General features: G+C 44.4%; 1 protein-coding gene across 1 annotated transcript in view; it reads right to left on the reverse strand.

The window, feature by feature from the left end:
* Nucleotides 1–27,262, reverse strand: part of LOC124556242 (trithorax group protein osa-like) — a 344,210-nt gene that overhangs the window by 269,179 nt on the left and 47,769 nt on the right. The window contains exons 3-5 of the mRNA XM_047130230.1: nt 23,288–23,402; nt 23,151–23,191; nt 1,274–1,336 (exon numbers count right to left, since the gene is read on the reverse strand). Coding sequence (XP_046986186.1) covers nt 1,274–1,336; nt 23,151–23,191; nt 23,288–23,402 — 219 coding nt within the window. The remainder of the gene's footprint in view (nt 1–1,273; nt 1,337–23,150; nt 23,192–23,287; nt 23,403–27,262) is intronic.

The following is a 27,262-nucleotide window of genomic DNA, read 5'->3' on the forward strand; positions in this document are numbered from 1 at the left end:
TCTTTCGTCACTTGGGTACAACGCACAGAACGTTCATCCAACCATATGAAACTGTCAGAGAAATCCTCTTTGGGTTGATGTTCAACTCACGTGTCACATTCGCACTTCCTTCGGCCTTGGCGAAACTTCAGAGATCCAATCTGCACTTTATCGTTTTGTGGTACGTTCGTATTGATAACACAAAGTTTCGACACCCGTGACGATTTTTTCCAGAAATGAACTCTCCACGTTCACGTTTCACTTCACTCAAGTCGCGGCAGGCGTCCACGTGTCTCCGTTTTTGTTCAGACGTCAAGGAGGACGGGACAAACTTCGCACACTTTTCTTTTCCTCAAAACATTCTGGAAAATGACTTGAAGACTTGATTTATGGATTTTCGGTTCGTTATCCCATTGCAATTTCCGACACAACAACGCTGACACACTATGGCTACACGTCCATTACTTAACACTACCGGCTCACAACTGACTGGTCAAATGCACATCTGTTGTTTACAGTTTTCAGTTCAAGCTGATACCGTTGTTTCTGCACTGACATTGCTTATAGGCCAGGAATAAAATCAGTCTCGGGACGTTTTCGACGGACGGTGTACACTGTTCTCGGTCAATGCCACAAGCATACATGTTTCCACGTCGTGTCTTTGCAGCTATTCATTTTCTTGTTTATTTTCCACAAGTGTACTTTGCTCATCAATTTCTAGTCCCAGTCCAATGTATTCATCCTCAATGTAGAAGCGAAACTGTGATTGTTGCAAAGTTGTCGACGTTTGAAACACTTCGTTTAACAAAGTAGTAACTCCGTTGTTAAAATGTGCATGTACGTGTTGCGATGCAGATAACACACCAAAGAACACCTGGTTTTACGCTTTTCTGTCTTTCTTTGAGTCGTAGATGATATAATTTGTATGTTCTCTTTCAGAGTTACGTTCCATCCATACTAAAGATATGTTTACATGGAGAATCACCTTAAAAAGGTTTACACTCCACAAAGTGCATTGCTTTCGCGTGCAACTGCCGCTCCCTTGATCATATATCCTACAAAGAGATATCTCCATCATCATCATCATTTTCTTCTTCTTCTCCTCGAGAACCAATATCAACTGTCTGAACAATGATAAATTAATTGTGAAAAGATGTTAGCAGTTATTATTGCAGTTGTAGAGGTTTGGGCGTCGAACGTAGTAGCCGCTAACAAACTGTGATGCTTTCCATGTGACACAGGCGTCCGTCCCAAGCACCAGTCCCTACCAACAAGGGGCATCGCATCCACTTACCGCAGCATCCGGAGCGTGCGCGTTCGGCGTAGAGGGCGGCTGCGGCCGGTACGGACAGTTCGCCTGCAACAAATGACAGATCAGCAATCCCTGTTCCTTATAAATCAAATTTATTCTTATTATTTGCAGTTGCCAAACCTTTACTACAATTGTGGAACTGAAAATTCATTTACGTACGCAAAGCAACAATGGGAATGAGCGTGCGCGCGCGCGCGCGCGTGTGTGTGTGTGTGTGTGTGTGTGTGTGTGTGTGTGAGAGAGAGAGAGAGAGAGAGAGAGAGAGAGAGAGAGAACTGACAACTCCATTAAATACAACCACTCGGTGCATACACTTTTGAGTTGGCGGTCTAGGCACTGTAATTATCACCGAACAGTAGAATGTGGTAAAATGGCTCAAGTCTTAACAGCCGCAAATACTCAGTAGATTACTATCCTGGTATTTACTTTTCACGGGAAAAACAGCGGAAATCAATAGCGACGAGCAAGAGTTTTACAATGGTAAATTTTACTTGGGAGATTCCGCAGACTTGTTGCGAAAGCGTACTCATTTATTTACGCTGACTAAGCCCTTATTTCTGTCCTATCACTTAGAAAAATTTTGCGTGTGGTATTACGTAAGAAGCGACCACTGGCCGGGTCAACTTACAGGATCAATGTGCGATGAACATGCGCAAAGCGCCCCTCAAAACACACTGCGCCGAATCGCAATTTCAGACGGGCATGCCATCGGCGTTTCATAATTCGCTAACGTTCAGTACAAGTATCATCTGTGGACTCAGTGACACGAGTAGAATCTGTCTCTGTCTCTCTCGATCACACACACACACACACACACACACACACACACACACACATATATCACACACACACACAACGATTTGCAGAAGGGCCCATAGAGGACTGATGAATTGTGGAGGGACTGAGAGTTGATCTCAAACGCAAATAAATGTAACATATAGGGAATAAATAGGGAAAAAAATCCACTTCACCTACACTACTGATGACAAACTGTTTGAAACAGCAGCCATAATAAAATATCTAAGAGTATTCATCCGGAGCCACCTTAAGTGGAACGACCAAATAAAGCAAATGGCATGAAAAGCAGATGACAGACTAAGATTCATAAGAAGAGTCTTAAGGAAATGTAATACATACACTAAAAAGTGGCTTATAAAGCGCTTGTTCGACCGATTATTGACTACTGTTCATCAATCTGGGATCCTTACCAGGTAGGACTGATAGAAGAGATAGAGAAGATCCACGGAAGAGCGGCACGTTTCGTCACGGGAGCGTTTCGTCCGCGTGAGAACATTACAGATAAGCTGGTCCAGAGGGATCATATACACCGTCTTAAGCGGTTCATCAATGAATGGAACATGTCAAGCTAACGTAAACAGATGTACAATTGTACATTTTAATATACAGCGTGTCTTTTAACACTTAAGACGCACATGTGAGCGCTACATATATAAACATGGCTATGTGCACAAGGTGCTTTGTAACTCTGAACGTTTTATTTCTGACAAACCTTCGCATAATGTGCTATTTTTATCCACTAATATGTCAACTTGGCATGAGGTTCCAACCCAGAATGAACACATTTAGTAATAAAAATTTTTGAAGACCAGAAGATGACAGCACAGCCTGTCGAAATCGGTTGCCGAAAATAAATAAGTACATCTATGTCTATATACACATTCCGCAAGCCACAGCACGGTGAGTGGCGGATGGCACACTGTGCTACTACTAGTGGTGTCCTTTCCTGTTCCACTCGCAGACAGAGTGAGAGAAAAACGACTGTCTATGTGCCTCCGTATGAGCCCTAACTTCTCGTATTTTATCTTAGAGTCTCTACGCGAAATGTATGTTGCCGGCAGTAGGATCTTCCTGCAGTCAGCTTCAAATGCCGGTTCTCTAAATTTTCTCAGTAGTGTTCTCCGAAATGAAGGCCTTCCTCCCTCTAGGGATTCACACTTGAGTTCCCGAAGCATATCCGTAACACCTGCATGCTGATCGAACCTGCCGGTAACATATCTAGCAGCTCGCCTCTGAACTGTTCCATATCTTCTTTCAATCCGACCTGGTGTGGATCCCACACACTTGAGCAGAACTCACGAATAGATCGCATTAGCGTCCTATATGCGGTCTCCTTTACAGATGAACAACACTTTCCTAAAATTCTCCCAATAAACCGAAGTCGACCATTCGCCTTCCCTACTACAATCCTCACATGTTCTTTCCATTTCATGTCGCTTCGAAACGTCACGCCCAGATATTTAAACGACGTGATTGTGTCCCGCAGGACACTACTAATACTGTATCCCAACATTACGGGTTTGTTTTTTCTACTCATCCGCGTTAACTTAGATTTTTGTACATTTAGAGCCAGCTCCCATTCATCATACCAACTACATATTTTGTCTAGGGCATCTTGTATCATCCTACAGTCACTGATCTTCCGACATCTTCCTGTACACCACAGCATCATCAGCGAACAACAGCAGATTGCTGCGCACCTTGTCCGCCACATCAATTATATGTATAGAAAATAGCAACAATCCTGCCACACTTCCCTGAGGTGCCCCTGATGTTATCCCTGTCTCTGACGAACACTCGTCGTCGAGAACAACATACTTGGTTCTACTACTTAAGAAGTCTTGGAGCCAGTCAATATCTGGGAACCTATTCCGTATGATCGTACCATCGTTAACGGTCTGCAGTGGGGTACCATGTCTAATGGTTTTCGGGACTCTAGAAATATGGAATCTGAATGTTGCCCTTCATCCATAGTTCGCAGTGTATCACGTGGGAACAGAGCAAGTTGGGTTTCGCACGAGCGACACTTTCTAATGCCGTGCTGATTCGCTGATATGAGCTTTCCAGTCTCTAGGACTGTTTTATTCGAACTCGGAATATGCTCTAGGATTCTGCAGCAAATCCATGTTGAGGATATTGCCTTGTAATTTTGCGGTTCGGTTCTCTTACCCTTCTTATATCCAGGAGTCACCTGCGCTTTTTTCCAGTCGCTTGGCGCTTTGCGCTGGTGGAGAGATTCGTGGTAAGTGCAAGTAAAGTAAGGGGCCAATGACGTAGAGTACTCTTTATAAAACCGAATTGGGATTCCACCCGGACCTGGCGACGTATTTGCTTTCAATTCTTTCAGTTATTTCTGTACGGTAGGGATGCTTATTCCTATGTCATCCATATGTGCGATGGTCAAACGACGGTAAGTTTGTACAATTCTTCTGGGTGAACAATTTCTTAAACGTGGAATTTACAACTTCGACCTTCCTTTTGCCATATTCTACTGCCAAACCAGACTGATCAACGAGTGACTGGATGTAAGCCTTAGACCCGCATAGCGATTTTACATAGGGCCTCCTCATTATCGGCAGTAACTTTCTGAATTTGCTATTCGGTTTCTGGCACGGATCGAAGTTCATGACATGTGGCCGGAAATTATTCTGTGGAATACACAGCGCAGTGAATACACAGAACTGCCGAATTTGGGGAACTGTTAAACCGCGTGTTGTGCACGACTGGCCATTGCTTTCGTCGCATGACTGTGTGGTGTGGATTCATAAGCACCTTTATTCTCAGTCTGTTCTTCTTTGAAGAGAATACACCCAGAGGGACTGTCAGGTGTGTTGAGATCTGCGAGTTATCGAGACCTCCTTGTATAGCAGGTGTGCTTTTTGGAGAGTGCAACTGTGTGGAAACCAAGCCTGCAAGATCACCTGATATGTATCCATGTGACTTTTGGCTCTGGCATATTTAAAAGAACACGTTCGGTCTCTATCTGATCTGAAGGCCAGTATACAGGAACACGTTGTTCAGATCCCACCGGAGCTGCTGCGAGCAACTGCTGACCGCGTCGTTTTACGGATAGCCGGCCGCAGTGGTCTAGCGGTTCTAGGCGTTCAGTCCGGAGCCACGCGACTGCTACGGTCGCAGGTTCGAATCCTGCCTCGGGCATGGATGTGTGTGATGTCCTTAGGTTAGTTAGGTTTAAGTAGTTCTAAGTTCTAGGGGACTGATGACCATAGATGTTAAGTCCCATAGTGCTCAGAGCCATTTGAACCATTTTACGGATACAGGTATCTTCTCGACGACGCCAGTGCTCAAACTGAACAAACTGTATAAGTGGACATTTACAGTAAAAGCAAAATCATGCCTTTCTCGCCCGTTTGATCTCTCCTGCTCACGTTCTGGTCTTAATCCATGACATACGAAAACATTTATATTACTTCACAGAGCCAGATTTGCACCTGGTGACCGAAAGTGGAATTTTCTTTTCAACGTAAATCTATTCCGCATTGACACATCAGAATATCTATCCAGTTTCGCATAATTACAGTCCGCCCCGGACCTCCGTGTGAGTAGCTGCAGTTTAATTACAACCACCCGGAACGTTCTGTGGGTGTGTACATTTGTTGCGATATTTCATCTTACATCAGTGTACGAAAACGTTATTAACATTCTAAATCTTTATTCTTCATGTCTACATACTTGTAGCCCTCTGCCGCTAGGTAAGTGTAGCGTGTAACACGGCGGTGCGTAACGTAAACATGTCGGTGCGTGAGAAACAAGGTGCTGTAATCGACTTTAGAATTCGAGGAGTTAGCCCACACATAGAGCACCCCTCCTGCAGCATGATAATGCCAGACCACACACGAGCGCTGCAATAATCCGACGCCTTGGATTCACTGTCATCTATCATCCTCCTACAGTCCCGACTAGGCCCCATCCAATGTTCATCTGTTTTCAAAACTTAAAGAAAACCTTCGACTTCATTTTGACATTGATGAAGCGGTGCAAGCAAAGGTGAGGTGGTAGCTCTGTCAACAAAGTCAAAGATTCTACAGTGACCGTATCAACAAACTGATCTCTCGTTGGGAGAAATGTGTTGGTCGTCAGGGTAACTACGTAGAGAAATAAATACGTAGACACGAATAATTTTGTTATCGTTGTGGTGGTGGTATTCAGTCCAGACACTGGTTTGATGCAGCTCTCCATGCTACTCTATCCTGTGCAAGCTTCATCATCTCCCAGTACCTACTGCAACCTAAGTCCTTCTGAATCTGCTTTTCTCCTCATAACGACGTCCTCCTGAGTAGTCTCCGCCCGGAGATCCGAATGCGGCTATTTTACCTCCGGAATATTTTACCCAAGAGGACGCCATCATCATGTAACCATACAGTAAACCTGCATGCCCGCGGGAAAAATTACGGCTGTAGTTTTCCCTTGATTTCAGCCGTTCGCAGTACCAGCACATCAAGGCCGTTTTGGTGAGTGTTACAAGGCCAGATCAGTCAATCATCGAGTCTGTTGCCCCAGCAACTACTGAAAAGGCTGCTGCCCGTTTTCAGGAACCACACGTTGGTCTGGCCTCTCAACAGATACCCCTCCGTTGTGGTTGCACCTACGGTACGGTTATCTGTATCGCTGAGGCACGCAAGCCTCCCCACCAACGGCAAGGTCCAATGGTTCATGGCGGGGGGGGGGGACGAATAATATATATGTAGAATGTTAGTGACGTTTATTTTACTTAAAAAGCTTTAAGTGTTTTCACACACAAAATTCACAGGCATTACTTTCCAGCACACATTCGTATCTTTCTGCGGTCAGTGTCACATAATGATTGCTGTGTGTGTCCTCTGTGAGTCGTTTTTCTTGAGGGAAAAATATAATATAGCATATTCTGCAAAACGATATGTTATATTCCTTTCACTAAAGAACGATATCACTCTTCTCTTGAAATTTTCATCGAACATTTTTTATTATGAGGTTCCCTCGATCGATAGTCACTAGAAATTTCGAGCTGCTCACTGCTTTTTATCATGATTGTAAGTAACAGAAAATTTTAGTTCACCTACCGATAGACACTGCCTGACAAAAAAGTGAAGCATACAGAAGACATGGTCGGACTTCAATAAAAGTTCGAGGACATACACACCATCAAAGGGTGCGTAGATTAGAACTGCAATTCTCGTGACATGTAAAAAGGCCACCACAGTGCATTAGTGTCGTTCATGTTTAGTGTTTTCACTAGGCCTGTAGGGTATATAAGGGGGCGAGAATAACATTAGATACCGTGTGATAAGTGTCAAGGACACATGGAAGCCGCGTTCTCGACAGACAGCATTATCACCGCCTGATAGGATTTGAAACGGGCCTCACTGTGGGTCTCCATTCGTCCGGGTGGTCGAACTGCGCAATAACCAGATTTATGGGGCATTCGGATGTAACAGTGGCCTGGTGTCGGACCACGTGGTAATGTGAGACTAGGCATACTTGTCGCCAAGCTTCCGGTCGACCACTACAAGGGAGGATCGCCAAGCACATCGTAACCCCTTCACATCTTTGCCTGCCATCCGAGAACAACTAATGGACTCCCTGCAACGTTTTGTGTCATCTTGCACCATTGGTCGGAGACTAGCATGACCTGCTGATTAATGGCATCGCATTGTGTTCAGTGATAAATCGTAGTTCTGCGCTACCCGGATGTCCATCGTCTGCGTTTGTCGGCAACATAGGGAGAGCTTCCATTCTTCCAGTGTTTTGGACGGGCACAGCAGTGTCTTTCCTGACGTCATGGTGTGGGGGGCCACCGATTACGCGTTGAGGTCACGGTTGGTAGTGATTGAGGGAACTCTGACAGGACAACGATTCGTCACGGACATACTGTGTCCTAGTGTGTTACCTCTCATGCAACAGTATTGTGGTGCCATTTTTCAATAGGACAGTGCTCGTTCACACATACCACATGTGCCTATGAACTGCCTGCGTGATGTTGAGGTACTTCCGTGGCCAACACGACCTCCAGATCCGTCCCCGACAGAACTTGTGTGGGACCAGCTCAGAGGCTAACTCCGCACCAGAGCCAGTATTCAGAATATCGAAGACCATTTATAATAGTTGTGGGGCAGGCTGCCTCAGGAGAAGATACAACGGCTTGACACACTTCCCAACCGAATCTGTGCATGCATCCATACAAGGGAGCGATGGTGCAACGTCATATGATTAGTGGGCTCCTACTACCAAGAAACATTGTAATCACTGGAATAACATCCCATACCCTCTCAAGCTGTAGAGTATAATTTCGTTTCCTACATCTCTTCTGGATGTTTCTTGTTAGGCTGTGCATGTTTACCAATTCCGTATGCGGTTTGCGATTACTTTGGAAGTTAAACAACGCCGAACCTGATCGCTAGTATAGCTGTCACGGAATTACCCACATCGTAAATCAGTCTCCCCCTCCCCCAAAAATATAGTGGTCAAAATAAATGTTGCCTGTGTCAATACTGGGCATAATAGGAAACAAAACTGATTTTGTTGTGTCAAGTACAGTTATAAGAACACAAAAATAAAGATAAAACACATTTCCACTTGGCAAACATAAACAAAAATACTGTACGAACACTGCAAACACTACAGTTTCTTCTCACTCTCATCTTGCGTAACACATTGCTTAAGAATCAAATGGTCCTCCTCTTTGACTTCTGAAGGTGGTGAAGAATACTCCTTACCAAATTGCCCAGATAAGCCTGTGGGATATTATCCTATTCCTCCACAGTGGCCTCTACGATGCTCTGTAAGATCTCTGGTGGGACAGGACGATTGCAAACCGCTCGTTTTATCATGGTCCATGCATTCTCAGCGCAGCTGTGATCAGGAGATTATGGAGGCCATTCCATGTCACTGATTCTATGCTCCACTAGGAAGATGTTCAGAAGATTGTGACGATGAAGTGTGTAATATCGTTCATCAGCACGAATCCAACTCTAATATATTCACTAAATGAGCAGCCCAAAGTCAAAAGCCGCTAAATGCATTTTTTGTCTATTTTGAATTGAGCACATTACCATATGGATTTTTTCAGCGCCTACTCGACGGTATACGTTTCAGGGTGAACAGGGAGAAAATCCCGCTAGAAATCGTTGAAAATGGCTGTAGAAAATAGTGTTCGGTTGCACAGGCCGGTAACTGCACTTTGTCTTCGGGTACAAAGCCTGCTAAATGTGCAACTTTCGCAAGACCCGGCAAAAAATGGTTCAAATGGCTCTGAGCACTACGGGACTCAACATCTTAGGTCATAAGTCCCCTAGAACTTAGAACTACTTAAACCTAACTAACCTAAGGACATCACACACACCCATGCCCGAGGCAGGATTCGAACCTGCGACCGTAGCAGTCCCGCGGTTCCGGACTGCAGCGCCAGAGCCGCTAGACCACCGCGGCCGGCAAGACCCGGCAAGTCCAATAGGCATGGTGGTCGACGTGCCATGTCTGGATGCGAAGAACGCCAACTGACATCAAACTTACCAATCTAGACATTCAAAGCTACATTTCACCCTGTTATGATTAGAAGCGATATTTTTCTTATTCAGTGCTAAGTTGGCTGCGGTGTAGCGAATACGTACGCAACAATGAAGCTCTCTCTGCAGATGCATGTCGAAATATAAGCCAGTAAGCACACTTCAGCTGACCAGCGGAATAACTGAAATAGTAGGAATTCTTCAAGAAGTCGGACCCATCGTAGTAGTTCCAAATGACCAGGAGGCCGAGGACGACGGTCCCTCGCCGAAAAGGAAGAGGCGTCCCGATCAGTGGAAAAGAAATGTTTCCAAAACAGAAAGGTAAGAACATGAAAAGTATTATTAAAGCAATGTCATGCAAAGAAGACTGTGTTGACACTAATTGTTATGACATTTGCGGAAGTCTTAGTGAAAGTTGCTGGTAACTGGCATTTCCAGATTCAAAAAGCCAAAAAAGTCATGTTCACAAAAAGCAAAACCAGGAAGATTTGTCTAGTTTGCGGAGAGCCTTTCTACAATTTTGAAGCTTTAAATGGGAAAAGCATCCTGTAGAGGGGAAAAAAATTTCAGCAAAGGAAATGGCCCAACACCAATCACAGCTGGTGTAGAACTTTCAGTAACAAACTCGGTGCCGTCAAAAGGCTTTTGAAGCTCCACTTCGATGAAGACTGGAAGGCCAATGACAAACTGAAATTCTACACCGAGGGCTTAGACAGGTAGGAAGGCACTCTCAAAGTCACTCCTGCCGCTGCCAATCCTCAGAACGAGGAAGCAGCCGCAAGAGATTTTGAGTTGATGGACAGCGTTGAGGTCGATGCCACTTAAAAGCTATTTCCCGCCAATTTCATATACTAAAAGTTTTTGCTGTTGTTTTAAATGAGATGTAACTTTCCGCCATATTTATTATTTTCTAAAATTTTGTCAATATTTTACTAAGATGCAATTTGGAGCTTATTTAATTTTCTACAACATCTTGTGATGTGAAAAGCACGATGGAGTATTTTTTTTTTTAAACCTAACGTTGAACATTTATTTTTGTCTTCTTTTTGACGTTAAATAAGTCAGCTTTTCCTGGAAGAATAATGTCGACTTCGTATTTTTATATGCCAATTTTGTATATTTTTTTGACCTGTCTTTAATATAAAACGTATTCTGTTTATATTCGCAATAATTAAATTCCATCCTTTTGTTATTCCTAACATATCACCGAATGGCGGGTTTTGCAACCGAATGTTTGCTTCGTAATTGGATCCATACGTTTTGCAAAACCCTGTAACTGCGTAAAAAGGGTGTAAAAACCGCTAAGCCAATACTTCACTCAAGATTTTATTGTATAAAACATAATCGCAGATTTCAGACATTAATACAATGTAATTATTTTTTTACTTATCTTTCGAAAAGAAATGAAGTCTTTAATAGTTTGAATGAGATGAGTTTTTCGCGATTATCTCAGTTCATGCAGTTAGCGACTTTTGTATGTGGGCTACTCAAGTGGAGTCACGATTAATGCAAAGATGTCGTCGCGATACTTCACCCCCAGTCATCCTCCCATGTACTGACACAAGCCATACACGTCTCCATCCCATAACATGACTGAACAGCATTGATTAGGGTGACGGTCTACATGAAGGTTAGGTTGTAACAGTTGTCCTCGTTGCCTCCACATAAAAATGTCAGTATTTTCACCGTGGAGACTGATACATGTATCACACACACAAAAAAAACACTGTGTCCCACTGCTGTCTAGTCCACAAAGAATGGTTTCGTACTCATGCAACATTAGCCCCTATCCGAACCCAATTTAGGGGATGAGCCTTGACAGGTCATCTGGCACGTAATCCGTACTGATGGAGCCATTTGATATCGTTCGTGCTGAACCTGCACTCCTGCAGCTGTTTGAAACTGCCACGCACACGTACTGCACTTTGTTGAGGGTTTCTGCTTGCTGTTATACGCAGATATTGATCCCACACACCTGTTATTTTTCTTCCGTGTCCACTTCTGTGACAATCCCCAACTGATCCTGTCACTAGAAACACATTCCAGAATTAGAGACATTACTTTGACCCGCAGCGCCAGTCTTGTAATGTCCACCTGTCTCGTCCCCTGCTCCATTAGTGTGACTATACGGAGCCTCTGATCGTATGTTAACTGTTGTCCAAAGCATCCTGCAGCAACACAAGTCTCGTAATGACACACAGTAGAAGTACGGCAATGTTTACAGATGACACAGTTGCCACAAATTGCACATACTGCCCCTTCGTATTAGAAACGTGAGCTGTTTCCGCTAGAATTACATTACAAACAAATAAATGAGTTGAAATCATAACGTACTGCTGGATCACAGCGTTCAGTATTAAATTTTCAGCAATATGTAACATTTATTCTGACCCCTGTATTTTGCTTCCTACTAGTGATTTGTAGTTCCCTGTTCATCGAGTGCACCGATTATTCCGGTAGTGACTTGTTCTAGTCTCGAATGTGGTGCACGCTCTGTAGTACACCTAATGTAACAGCACCCACATATGAGAAAACACCCAAGGCATCCGGCAAAGTGCCTGAATTCAATTCTTCGTCATACTGAAAGAACTGTCCACATTACACAGAGAAGCAACTGTAATGAGGAAAGGTAAATGGTGTTTAGCGTTTAACACAGATACAAAAAAGAGGGAAGATTAATAACAACGAAATCACTACGAACGGAGCAGAAGCTCGGATTGGGTAAGGGAGGAAAATCGGCTACTTCTCTTGCAAAGGAACCTTCCCAGCATTCGCGTTGCAGGATTTGCAGGAACGATGGCAAAGCTAAATCTGGACGGCTGGATGGCGCACAGAATTCCGTTCCTCTCTAATCAGGATACAGGCGTAGGGCTATGTTTTACTTTTATAGCTGGTTTTTGAGGTAAATGATATCCGTCTTCGCGCTAAGATGTGCGCCAAGAGGAGAGAGAGTATATTTTATTGAGATAAGGGGTTCACATAGACGTTCCTAGTCTTCACCACATGTAACCGCCAGTGTTTTGAACGGTTCTTCATTTTGTCTATCGTTCATTTTGGTATCATTATGCTAAGTGCTCAAAAACAGGTTCTGCACCACCCCATGACTTGCACGGAACTTGTTTTTTATCGGCGACTTCTTTCTCAATACTCTGTCTACCGCAGGAAATCGTTACACAGGATGGTCAGAAACAGTTTGAAAAATTTGTAAGCGGGTTGCAGGGTAGGTTGTACTGAGTAACAACTGTTAAGAAAAAAATCGTTACGGTGCGCCGTTTCCGAGTTAATTAGCATTGAAGTTTAAAAAAATGGGGCCGTTGCGCGCGCAAATTCAAGGGTCCCTGAAAAAATGGTGTCGCCAAACTTTTTCTTCGTTTGGTTTCCTAAACCCGCATTGGATATGGGACGATAGTAAGGACTAAATTCGAGCCAGAGGCTGAGCAGTGTGGTGCGCTTTTCTGACTACCCTGTATACAATATAAAGTCACCTGTGTGTTGGAGGTAGAAATAAAGCTGCGTTCTCGGTGCAGTTCAGCAGAGCGCGTTGTGAACGAGACAACGTGCCTTGTCTACAGTGTCAGAGGGTTATGTTCCCTCTTAGGGAAATAGCGTTACGTGAGGGAAACCAACAAAATTTAAGTATTGTCTACCACATGGAAGAGGCCACCAAGGGAGCAGCTGCCGAGCGTCGCTCACATACGCACCAGTGACGCCTGCGTCCTGAATTCTGAGTCGATTCTCAGTTTTTAAAGGATACTGCCGGACGTGGTGAACGTAGCTAGCCTCGGCCTACGCTGCACAGTAGACACTTCTGAAGACGTCCTCTATGGGTCAGGCGTGTACTGCACACAAAAAACGGCCGCTTTTGTGGAAGAACTACGTGGGATGCACGTGGTTTCCTTTTGTAGATTAGACAATATTCCGAGACCAACAAATAGAAAAACCAGCATCAGATAAACCAGTTATTGAAGACCAAAGCCAGAGAGTGAGGGTCTTAAAACACTAGTTGTTAACTGCCGGAGGATTCAGAGTAAAGTCCCATAACCCACATCTCTTGTAGGAAGCAGTCGCTCCACCTAATACTACAGATTCAATGTGGGTTGAAATCGTAAGTAGAGATAAGAAAATTTCCAGCACTGCGCGCAACATACGTAACGATAGATTAGATTCTCCAGGAGAGGAGTTTATAGCGACAAGCAGAAGACTTAAAAATAGTGAGATACAAGAGGAATTTGACAGCGAACTACCCTGGTGTGCAATACTTAAAGACGAAAGTACCTTTAGTATGATGTGTCACTGCCAAGTGACTGGGTCCATACACAGAAAGACCGACGACCACGAAAGTCTTTCTTCAGGGCTCCAAGAATTTGGAAATCACATGGGGAGAGATCGGGACTGTATGGAGAATGTGTGGTGTGAGAGCCCGCCCACATGTTGCTAAGGTTATTTCGAGTACACAGCATAAGTTTCGCTGGGAAGCCCTTTCATATCCTCCATACAGACCCGATGTCTCCCCATGCGATTTACATATTTTTGAAGCGCTGAAGAAAGATATTCGTGTTCGTCGGTTTTGCTTCGGATGAAGAGGTGCACGGCTGGGTACAATCATGGTTCAGTAGGCAACCCCAAATATTTTTCCATGAAAGCACTGACCGTCTTGACTCACAGGAGGATAAATGTATCAACAGTTACGGCGACTACTTTTGCAATAACGAACAGTTTACTTACTTCTTTCCATCTGTCTGCCCCTTATAACACTGAAAACACTGACAACTGCCTCGAGTAACTAGCCCGGCAAACCACATGCGAAAAAAGTATTTTAGACCTCCTAATTAGAAACAGACCTAATCTCGTGGAGAGTGTTACCTACGAGGGGGATCAGCAAGTAATAGTCACCGAACACAAAAGATCACCTAGACAGCTAGGAGAATATTTTTGTTTCATAGAACTGACACTAGCAGTATACACTACCTGGAAAAAGAAGTTATACACTCAGAAGGTCAGAAGAAAACGAAATGAAACTTCAGTGGTTTACTAGGAATGCGGCGTTATTCCAATGATAACAAAATCGGGTCAAATTTACAAAGAACTTAGCAATATGAGCCCAATGACCAATATGGTGCTGTAGTCACTTTGTGCTGTATCCATGCACTGATTCGGTTGGGAAGTGTGTCATACAGGCTTTGTATCCCCTCACGAGGCAAGCTGGCCCGCAACTATTGTAACGGGTCTTCGATATCCTGAATATTGGCACTGGTACGGAATTGACGTCCGAGCTATTACCACGCAATTTCTATCGGGCACAGATCTGGAGATCTGAGTGGGCACGTAAGTACATCAACATCACGCAGACAGTTCATAACCACACGTACCATGTGTGAACGAGCATTGTCCTGTTGAAAAATGGCACCACGATACTGTTGCACTAGACGTAACACATGAGGACGCAGGATATCCGTGACGAACGCTGCCTCAATCGCTACCAGTTGTGGCCTCGTCATACCTGACTCCCTGCGCGACAAAGCCAGAAGTAACACCACTGTGCCTCTCCAAAATATCGTAGGAATGAGACCTCTGTCCAGATTGCAGGCATATTTGCCTACGCTCGTCCGAGGCATAGCAGAACCGCGATTCATCACTGAACACAGCACGACGCCATTCATCAGCTGTGCATGCTTCCTGGTCACGGCATAAGTCCAAACACAGCTTGTTTGTGCTGTGGTATTAACGGCAACCTACGCTAAGGGACGGTAATTCTCTAGTCCAGGTGCTGCTAGTCTCCCACCAATGGTGCGGGATTACAAAGAATTTTGCAGGGAGCCCACTACTTGTGAATGGGTTACGATGTGGTTGGTACATAATATGGCAATTTACCCTTGTGGTGGTTAGACGTGTTCGACCGGAACCTTGACGACAAATATGCCTACCCTCGCATTTCCATGTGGTCCAACACTGGGCCACTGTCACATCGAGATGATCCATAAATCTGGTTATAGTACAGTTCGATCGCCCGGCGAAATGGAGACACCAACGAGACACCTTTCAAATTGTGTCAGGTGGTGATCACCCTTACCCACACGGGCAAGCAGCATGTCTGTATTCTTCACAGCGGTCACTCAACATCTGACGCTGCTCACGCCCATTATATACACTACCAGGCCTGGTAACAACACTAAACACGAACACCACTAATGTATTCTGGTGACTGTTCGGCTGTCACAGATAATTTCAACTCTTATCATTTACTTACCCGCTAATCATGAATCGTGGTTTGGATAAATACGTGCCATGTACATCAATATAATATGGTCAAGACCCACTTTCATTTAATGGTTCCATTCGGAGAATGTTGTAAAAATAGAGACTACTACACTCCCGTTGCAAAAGACTGCAAGGAAACTGACAGAGTAAAGTTAACAGCAACTCGTACATGCAATGCAGGAAAGTTATAATAATTTTCAGTAAGATCCTAGCGATTCAGAAAATCCTAGGAACTTCTGGTCATACGCGACGTCAATAAATGAGTCCAAATCTTCCATTCAATCTCTCGTGAATCACTCTAGTGTTGAAACTATCTCTACGAGAAAGCAGAAATATAAAATTCCGCATTTAAAAACGTATTCACTCATGAGAATATTTCCATATAAATTATTGAACGCTGTACAGATACAAAAGTGAGATTACAATACTACCATCTCTCGTACTACAAAACAATTAACACATCAATAAGACACCAGGCCCTGGCGGAATTCCAGTCAGATTTGCATTGAATACGCTGCGGTATTAGCTCCTTTGTATTTTTTTTTAATCTTTTGCGCAGTGAATAGTCGTACATGACTGGAAGAGAGTGCAGGTGTGTCCTGTTTACAAAAGGATAAAAGCTCGGATGCCCATAATTATAGGCCAATATCGCCAACGTTCCTATGTTGCAGGAACCCACAGCATACGCTAAACTGAAATATTATGAGGTTCCTGGACGAAAACAAGCTTCTTTAAAGAATCCGCACCGATTCAGGGAAGAAACAAAATCGCTCGTGGGAAAAACAGGTTACTTCATTCATGCACGACGTCTTCGAATAAGAATTGCAGGTGAATAGGTCTATTCCGTCTTCCTAAATTACTAAAAGGCGTTCCACACTGTGTCACAACATCGCCTACTGATCTACTAACGGCGATACGGAGTAGCTTCTCGAATAAGTGACTGGCTGGTGGAATCTTTGAATAATAGAGCCCGTACGTTACAATGGGCACGAAATGGAAGAAGCAGGTTAAAGGTCGGCTGTAGGGAAGGCGAATGGTCAATTCGGTCAACTGAGAGAATTCTAGGAATATGTAACTCATCTATAAAGGAGACCGCGACATTCTAATTTACCATACGCTTAGTTTGTTAATGCCAATACGCATTGTACCATTTAAAAATTGTATTCATACACAAAAAATACACTTTGTAAGTATTATTACTATCTGTTCATTGGCTAACAATACGAGTCCCTGATTACTAGTCCATTCTGTGAAAACCGCACAGTAGTTGCATTTTCCATTTTCGCAATATTTGCAGTGCAAGTGTTATGCGATTCACCCTGTATACACCGGGTGCCTCTCCTTTGGGTCGTCAGGGGTATTTTCTGTGGGTTTTCGGCCGATATTTGCAATTTCACTTTTGGAACGTGTAGCTAGAGTCAGTCCAAAACATACTGCTCATACAGTTTCACATACGACGTCCAGCGTCGACGGAAAACGTCGGCTTTTCCCATTAAAAACAAAATGATTTTTAAGTCGTAATTATGTACTAAATGGTACCGCCATTAGTCCCTTCAGGTGCACCATAGTCCCCATATAATGCAAAAAGAGCCAACCGACTTGCTCCATTTGCCTAAGCTGGAGGCAGGGTATAATGTTCAAACTTTGACCCTGTACGGTAGGATGGTTACAGTAAGACGATCCTTCTGTTGGGTGCACGAATGGTCCCTAGCTCAAGGGCTGTGCAAAACATTTGACCCTACCTTTCTATGGCGAATAGAACCCGAGTTATGAGCACTGCAAAAATCGCATTTTTATGCTCGGCATTTTGGAACATATTAGACAGCGCATGCTATACGTATGCGTACCAATTACCCGTCCAAAATGAGTACAACGCAAAGCTGTTAAGCGCCGATATTGAGGAATCGAATCAAAATGCTTTCTATGTATCACATTCGTGTCTGTTATGGTACGGTGCGTCCGTAGCATCGTGGCGTGCGCTGTGTTCCAAAAACAACGTTAACGCTCAAACAGGCAAAATCGCGGGCAATGGATGTCATATTGGACAGTAATGTCTGACACGCAATACTTTTACACGAGATCCAATCCGGCTTCCCGTAAACTGATTTTGAAATATCGCTTCTGTCTGGTCACCGAAATATCAATTCTGGCAATAACGGAGTTCAGCTTTCACAATCTATTTTCGCTCTCATGTAAACGCTTACCGCATTAAAGTAATGAATTGGTTTACATGTTGCTACTTGCTGCTTCACACGTAGTTAATAGGAACGAACTGATTTCGTGTGAAGTGACGGAAAAGTCCACCTCGGCAGCTACGCGAAGGGGCCCGGGTTCGATTCCCGGTCGGGTCGGAAATTTTCCCGGCTCAGAGACTGGGTTCTGTGTTGTCCTTGCCTTCGTATCGTCATAACTGACATTGCTATGGAGATGACTGAATTGGCACGGCCCACAAGCCAATAAATTGACAAAAAGGTGACGGAAAATATATACTGGACCGACCAGAAAATTATTCATTGCCAGACTGCAGTAGCTAACGTCAGATTGGAGGCGCGCTTGCAACCACACTTGGAGAAGCTCTGCATGTACCCGCAACACAGCGAGCACATGGCGCTCGAGAAGGAAGTGCGATTGGCTTGCAGCTGGCCCGTACCACTAGATTCGCTGAAACGTCGAATACGCAACAAATTTTAAGCGAAGTATACAAAACAAACACATTTCACGTTTATTAGAGGGAAAAATGTACACGAATCATGGGGTATCTGATGAATTAGCTAAATCTAACTTCTTGGAAGGAACTCTATAAGGTATATTGCTGGCTAATTTTGTAAACTGGTATACCCACTCTCTCTTTTAGTGGCAAAACAGTCTTACACAACCAAAGGCCAGTTACACAACATTCGCTGATTCTGTGCACATAGCTAGGAATGTGTTCCTATTCATTTGGCAGTTTTCTACCCAGTTCAGGTATCCACATTACAGTACAAAATGTTCCACCAGTAATCACTTTAATCACTTGGCATTTTTTCCCCAGAAGGTACGTAATCTTACTCTGTACGCCGAAATAAGAGCCCTCAGTGCAAGTAATACAGTTTCCAGCTTTAACGCTAGCAATATCAACGCCTTTTCCATAACGCGCAATACATTTTCCATAAAACGCATTACCAAGGGGGGGGGGGGCATTTTATGCTCACCCGAAAAAACGAAAAAATTCGTTAATTGTTGTTGATTTATATTAATAACATACTTTCAGTGACGTATACTCCCAACCGGACGGGGCGGGGGGGAGGGGGGAGTACTTTGCCTAATCTAAAAAATTCTAATTTCATTAATTGTTGTTGGCTTTTACTCACAACATGCCTTTGGTAAGTAAGGTCCCGAACCTGAAAATACTGAATCTTACATTCACTGGGGAAAGCGACATCTACTAGTAAGACTTAAATTTTTCGGTTAAGTTTAACTAAAAATTTAAAACATTTATGGAATCTGGTAGAAGAATCCATTAAAAACATTAAATATTTTTCCAAAATTTTAAATGACTGGATTATAAGATTTTCAAAAGGTGGGCATAAAGTAACCGTGCCCCCTGGTATTGCGAGGGTTAAAGCAGGTGGTGTAAAAGGCTGCCATCAATACAGGGTGGTCCATTGATCGTGACCGGGCCAAATATCTCACGAAATAAGCGTCAAACGAAAAAACTACAAAGAATGAAACTTACCTACCTTGTAGGGGGAAACCAGTTGGCGCTATGGTTGGCCCGCTAGATGGCGCTGCCATAGGTCAAACGGATATCAACTGCGTTTTTTGAAATAGGAACCCCCATTTTTTATTAAATATTCGTATAGTACGTAAAGAAATATGAATGTTTTAGTTGGACCACTTTTTTCGCTTTGTGATAGATGGCGCTGTAATAGTAACACACATATGGCTCACAATTTATTTCGGTTGTTCCAATGTGATACATGTATCTTTGTGAACTTGCCATTTCTGAGAACGTATGCTGTTACAGCGTGATTGCCTGTAAATACCACATTAATGCAATAAATGCTCAAAATAATGTCCGTCAACCTCAATGCATTTGGCAATACGTGTAACGACATTCCTCTCAACAGCGAGTAGTTCGCCTTCCGTAATGTTCGCACATGCATTGACAATGCGCTGACGCATGTTGTCAGGTGTTGTCGGTGGATTACGATGGCAAATATCCTTCAACTTTCCCCACAGAAAGAAATCCGGGGACGTCAGATCCGGTGAACGTGCGGGCCATGGTAGGGTGCTTCGACGACCAATCCACCTGTCATGAAATATGCTATTCAATACCGCTTCAACCGCACGCGAGCTATGTGCCGGACATCCATCATGTTGAAGTACATCGCCATTCTGTCATGCAATGAAACATCTTTTAGTAACATCGGTAGAACATTACGTAGGAAATTATCATACATTGCACCATTTAGATTGCCATTCATAAAACAGTGGCCAATTATCCTTCCTCCCATAATGCCGCACCATACATTAACTCGCCAAAGTCGCTGATGTTCCACTTGTCGCAGCCATCGTGGATTTTCCGTTGCCCAATAGTGCATATTATGCCGGTTTACTTTACCGCTGTTGGTGAATGACGCTTCGTCGCTAAATAGAACGCGTGCAAAAAATCTGTCATCGTCCCGTAATTTCTCTTGTGCCCAGTGGCAGAACTGTACACGACGTCCAAAGTAGTCGCCATGCAATTCCTGGTGCACAGAAATATGTTACGGGTGCAATCGATGTTGATGTAGCATTCTCAACACCGACGTTTTTGAGATTCCCGATTCTCGCGCAGTTTGTCTGCTACTGATGTGCGGATTAGCCGCGACAGCAGCTGAAACACCTACTTGGGCATCATCATTTGTTGCAGGTTGTGGTTGACGTTTCACATGTGGGTGAACACTTCCTGTTTCCTTAAATAACGTAACTATCCTGCGAACGGTCCGGACACTTGGATGATGTCCTCCAGGATACCGAGCAGCATACATAGCACACGCCCGTTGGGCACTTTGATCACAATAGCCATACATCAACACGATATCAGCTTTTTCCGCAATTGGTAAACGGTCCATTTTAACACGGGTAATGTATCACGAAGCAAATACCGTCAGCACTGGCGGAATGTTACGTGATACCACGTACGTATACGTTTGTGGCTATTACAGCGCCATCTATCACAAAGCGAAAAAAGTGGTCCAACTAAAACATTCAAATTTCTGTATGTACTACACGAATATGTAATAAAAATGGGGTTTCCTATTTAAAAAACGCAGTTGATATACGTTTGACCTATGACAGCGCCATCTAGCGGGCCAACCATAGCGCCATCTGGTTTCCCCCTCAAGCTAGACAAGTTTCGTCTTTGTAGTTTTTTCGTTTGACGCTTATTTCGTGAGATATTTGATCCGGTCACTATCAATGGACCACCCTGTATACAGAAAAGTCATAGTCGCCGGCACAAGTGAGGCGTCGCCATAGAAACTTAAAAGTTGCGTTAGTGGCAGGGGCTCGAGAAGCCGCGCCTAGCCCTCTTGAACTCTCAGGACTCTTCTCTCGCCGTGAGGACTATGCATGGTGCATTACGACAGTCTCAGCCGATCGTCAATCTTCAGAGCTTTATGGTCGCGGTCCGTGAAACTTTTCCGTTCCTAACGTTTCGTCCGGAGTTGCGCTGGACACTTACAGACGTACTCCGATTTCCGCTGAGTGTTGGAGACTGTCAAGATCTCCAGTGTAGCTCTGGACGAAATGTTAGGAACGGAAAAGTTCCGTGGACCATGCCTATCCAACCTTGAAGACTCACCAACCTTGAAGACTCACCAACAGCTAAGACATCCAGTCGTGAAAGCCTTCAGTACACGAGCGTAAGTCAATAAATAAGTCGTAAATGCTAGAATTCCGCGTATCGTTTCAAATTCCGCGCCTATACGTATCTAGAAGATGGCAGCACATGTGGGGTGGAAGAAGTCCGATATGCAGTACTCCGCGGCCAATGATTAACGATTTGCAGCCAAACCGAGAAGGCGCGTGTGCTACGAGTGTGTACCCGACTAGAACGAGATTTTTTGTCAGCCGAGGGACTGTCGAGAGAGGGCGTCGAAAGAGAAATTCGTTCCGTACATGATTAGAACTGTATTTCATACAAATTTGCCTGCAATTGGATACAGGAATTCAGCAAAAGACAAAAAGTCACAAACAAGGAGCGTCCAGGCCGCCCTGCTTATCTAGTTTGTTTCCCCGCCTAGGGGTATTTCGCTACCAGCAGGACACATCGGTCTTGCGGGTTGCAGCAATTTAAGGAACCAAATAAGCTTGTTATATTTAGAGAGGGCACGCGTTTGATGGGAACGCTGCCACAAGAATTCTATACTACGGGTTTCGAACGTCTTGCCGAACGTTGGGACAAACGCGTAATTTTACAAGTGGAGTATGCTGAAAAGGAAAAGAAATTTTAGGCCTGTACACGCAGCTCAGACGTATCTATCCCAGTTTGCGACTTATTTACTGACTCATCAAAACACAGTGACGGAAAAAAATCGCGACGTCAAGGAGGACTTGGGCGACATAAACGAAAGTTGGTAGGTGTGTTTTTACACCTGAAATATGATCTCAGTTAAAATTTCGCGCCAGTGGCATGAGAATGGCGCTAACAGCGTCACTATGAGGCTGGAATTCAGGCTTGCTTTAAATATAAGCTGTAACGGTCGTGAGCGTTACATAACTTTGAGACTGGAAGTTGTGAGTCTGCATACCGCTGTTGTAACCCAACAAGCTCTACACAGGGTCGACGTGTTGCCTTGACCTGCTCCATCACCAGATGTGTCTCCTATCTAGCACATACGGGACATCATCGGGCCACAACTCACAACGTCATCCACAACCAGCATTTACCTTCCCTGTACTGACCGACCAAGAACAACAAGGATTGAACTCCATACCACAAACAGACATCCGGCACCTGTGTAATACAATGCATGCACGCGTGCATCCAACATGCTGGCGGTTCCACCAGTTATTAATCTACCAGCTTACATTAACCTGTGACCTTAGAATGTTAATAACTTAAATATGTTAGCTAGACAAATGTATTCATTCCCTACATTAATTATTTTTTTGGTGCTGCAATTTTTTTCTGTCAGTGTAGTTTCATACGTCTTAATTAGTCTTTCCTTCGAAAAATAAGGTCGTCGTCCACTTCCTTCTTAAGGGTTCACTGACGTCTTACTCAGTCTCCCTGTTAAGACTATTACGATCGCGATGACGAAATCGGCGTTTACCTGTCCCGGAGAGGGCGCCGTCTGCGGCTGCGGGGACCGCTGCTGCTGCGGGGGCGGCTGCGGGGGCGGCGGCTGCGGGGGCTGCGGCGGGCGCGCCTTGCGCCAGGCGGCCGTGGGCCCGGGGGCGGCGCCGGGGCCGGGGCCCGGCGGCTGCGGCGTGCGCGTCCGCCGCTCCTCCAGCACGCCCAGGTCGTCCGCGTAGTGCGCCACGTGCAGCTGGCCCAGCGAGTCGCGCACCTGCGACGAGTACATCTGCAACACACGGCGCCGCGCCTCACACACCTGCCCTCCACCTCGACACACACGTTAACAGTCAAACGAGTTGACAGCACAACCAGAATGCTCAGAGTTTGTCTTTCACTACTGCTCGCGCAAAACTCAGACCGGAGCACTACCACTTTCTCAGGACTGCATAGACTTTCAGGTATATATTCAGTTTTAACAAAACCTATAGTTACAACATTTAACAAAGAAGGTATTGATTCGACTTGCCTGTGCATACGGATGAGCAAATACACTGCCGGGGAATAACAAAATTCAACAGCCTGAAGGACAAGGCCACTTAATTGACAACTTAGGTGACCGGTAGTCCATTATGGTAGGAGTGTGATGATGACAAATTCGGACCAAACAGTCGGGCGAATACAGATTTAAGCTTCCTCCGCCCACACACACCCTCCTCCCCTCCACCCGCACCCGGGCGGCAACGTAGGCGACTGCTCGCGCATGCAAAAGATCATTAACGTGGCGAAAGGCACTACGCGACAGACTGTCCCAAGGATCTTGAGCCTTCAGTTAAAATTTGGTAATGCTGTTTGCTGTCCCTGGTTCCGCTGAAAAAGCTCACCACCTTCCTGTCGAAGAAACGGCAATAGCACGACGTAACAGCCGGTGATATGTAGCTAGCACTGGTCACTTTAACCTGCAGAACACCAAATGTGGCCGCGAGTTGCAACGTATGACCCCCCACACTATAAAGCCTGGGATGGGACCTATGCGTCGTGGGCGAAAGCACTCTGGAACGGGCAGCTGACCAAGTCTACAACATACACGTGTACGTCCATCGCTCGCATGCAGGCAGAACCTACTCTACTGAAGATAACAGATAACGTAATTCCACTCTTCAGACAATTCTTTCACGATACCTACCAGAGTGGTGTCGGTGGTAGCCTGGCCAGAGGCACACTTGATCGTAATCCTGCTGCAAGCAGACGATTCCTAATCATCCAAGATGACACGGCAGTTGCAACATACGCCAGAATTTTGTGCCCGAACGACTCGTCGGCACGGCTGTACCCTAGAATGAATGTTGCGAACACTGTTCACCTCCAAATCTCAGCACAGTTACTGCCTGCAGAATGAAAACAGAGGCTTCACAGCCACGTCTCCTGAGCGCCATCTGATCGCCGATAACCGTGGCGAATGAAACACTATCACTACAACCCATCAGTATCCAAGTATTATACCTTGGTGACACCGAGCACAGTCCTCTAAGGTATTGCATTTTTTCCCCGGCAGTGTACATTAGCGTTGCAGCTTCCATTACACTCCATCAGGATAACTTGAAATTCACAATTCTGAAGGGATCACCAAAGGAGATTCAATAGATTAAATCTGTTCTTTGCAGTCCTAGAGGAAGTTTTTGGATCCTTAAGCAGGGAAAAAGAGAGGGAGGAATGCGGGTAAATGTAACATAAACAATCGAACTTCTTTTTGCAAATCAGCGTTACACCGTTTGTTTCTAATTCAGATAAAATTCATCAATGAATCGAAGAACTGAGAATAGCAAGTTTGAAAGTATACCTGAAAATAAAAATTACAGTCAGACTACAATAACGTACACCCAACACAACGAAAAGAAAGCAGCAGAACAAAAGAACTATGAAACAGAAGAGCATAAAACTCCTGGGGTGTTTTAAAAACTAAGATTCCCGTATGTCCGAAAGGAAATTTTACGGTCAAGTGTATATTACCGAACAGATAGTAATTTTTAATGCGTAAACTATTCAAAAACTGTAGGGTGTTTAGCGAGCAATGGAAAGATGCATGTTGGGAAATTCAGGAGAGTTGGGAAACAAAGAGAGAGCAGAATGGTTCAAATGGCGCTAAGCACTATGGGACTTAACATCTGAAGTCATCAGTCCCCTAGACTTAGAACTACTTAAGCCTAACTAACCTAAGGACATCACACACATCCATGCCCGAGGCAGGATTCGAACCTGCGACCGCAGCAGTCGCGCGGTTCCAGACCGAAGCGCCTAGATAGGTGTATGAATGGCTACTCATTCTTCCTCCAGAGCCGAAACCAGATAAGGCAGTGATGTTGGACTCTGGGGTCTGTAGCGAAATCGACATTCTAACTTACCCCAAAGGTGTTCCACTGACAAGGGAATGGTCCGATCCGACAAGTCGAAACCTGCAGGAAGAATACACCGAAAAAAACACAATGCCAAAATTTTAGCTTCTGAGACACACTGCAAGTTTTTTTTTTTTTTTTTTTTTTTTTTTTTTTAAATTCCGTATATAAGCGAATAGGACTCACGCGCCGGTTCCGTACAAACTTAATTATTTATACAGATAGTTCATCCATCCCGGGAATCGAGAATATCGACTATTTTTGTCTGTTACCGACATCGATATAGGCTGTCCGACAGTGAGAAAAAGTGGTGTTAACAGGACAGATATTCGGATAACAAATGAAAATTTTTTTATAATTACAAATTAAGTGTATTCAGACTTTTTTCTTTTGGTTGCATTGTGAAAATTACTTCTTGCCAAATATTATGGCAAGTACGCTACGTTCTCGTGCCACGGCTACATCATTTTATTCGCCGATTCTCGCGCTAGGGGCTGCTATAAGCAGTTCTTCCTGCGGCAAAAATTAGTAATTTCCACAATCTTTAAAAAATACTTGCAGTGCGCCTTAGCAGCTAACTTTTTGAGAATGCATTTCTTTCGGTACATTCTGCATGTTTGAAAAATGTCGGGTAAGTTTCGACACGTCGGACTGGACCATACCCTTGTGAGTTCAGGTCGGGACTCAGGACAGGCCAGTCCATTTCAAGACTGTTATTGTCCACAAATTGTAGCCTCATAGATGCGTCATGATAGGGTGCAGTGTCACGCTGACACCAAATGCACTCAGCACACAAGCTTTAAAATGTGTTTATGTCCTTCTGCATTTATAGTTTTCTTAGGCGCAAGAAGGGAACCACACCATAACCACGAAAAATACACCCATCCCTTAACAGCACGTCCTCCATACATCATTGTTGGCACTACACATGATTGCAGGCAACGTCCTTCAGGCATTCTCCAAACACGAGCTCTACCATCGGATTGTCACAGGATACAGCGTGATACATCACCCCGAATTACTAGTTTCCAGGCATCCACAGTCCAATTGCGTCGCTCTTTGCACCATCCCATGCGTTGCTTAGCACTTACTACAGAAATGTGTGGTTTATGAGAAGGTGCTGGTCTATTGTACCTCATTCTTTTTAACTCCCTACGCACAGTCACACTGCTAGCTGGACTGTTGGTGGCACCTGGAAAATTACGAGTGATTCCTTCAGCTTATTTCGTGGGATTTTTTTTACAACCATCCTTCACATTACCCGACGGTCGCCGTCTGGCAATACATGAGTTCCACTTGGACTTGGTTTAGCTGTGTTTGTTTCTTCGCGTTAGTACTTCACAGTAACATCACCAACAGTAGACTTGTGTAGCTTCAGAGTGTTTGAAATGGTCTGATGGATTTCTTAAGCTGGTCACATCCAATGATTAGTCCACCTTCAAAGTCACTGAGCTCTCCCGACCGACCCGTTCTGTAGTTAAAGCCTCCCTACTGACAACACAATACAGTCCGTTTTCTTTTATAATGGAGGGTTCGCCTCTCGTGAGATCTACTGGTACTTTTGATCAGACGGTGTATTTGCTTCACGAATGAGTGTCGTTTCACCTCATATTGCAGGGGGAAGTTAATTGTCGGAAATATCAACCGTTGCAAATTATCATGTACACGTCACAATTCACTGGTCAAGGTTGACACTTTGTACTTCTGCTTTCGGACTAATTCGCGTATGGTACGAATTTACGACCTAATTTATAGT

This window comes from Schistocerca americana, chromosome X (genome assembly GCF_021461395.2).
Source record: "Schistocerca americana isolate TAMUIC-IGC-003095 chromosome X, iqSchAmer2.1, whole genome shotgun sequence".
Taxonomy (NCBI): domain Eukaryota; kingdom Metazoa; phylum Arthropoda; class Insecta; order Orthoptera; family Acrididae; genus Schistocerca; species Schistocerca americana.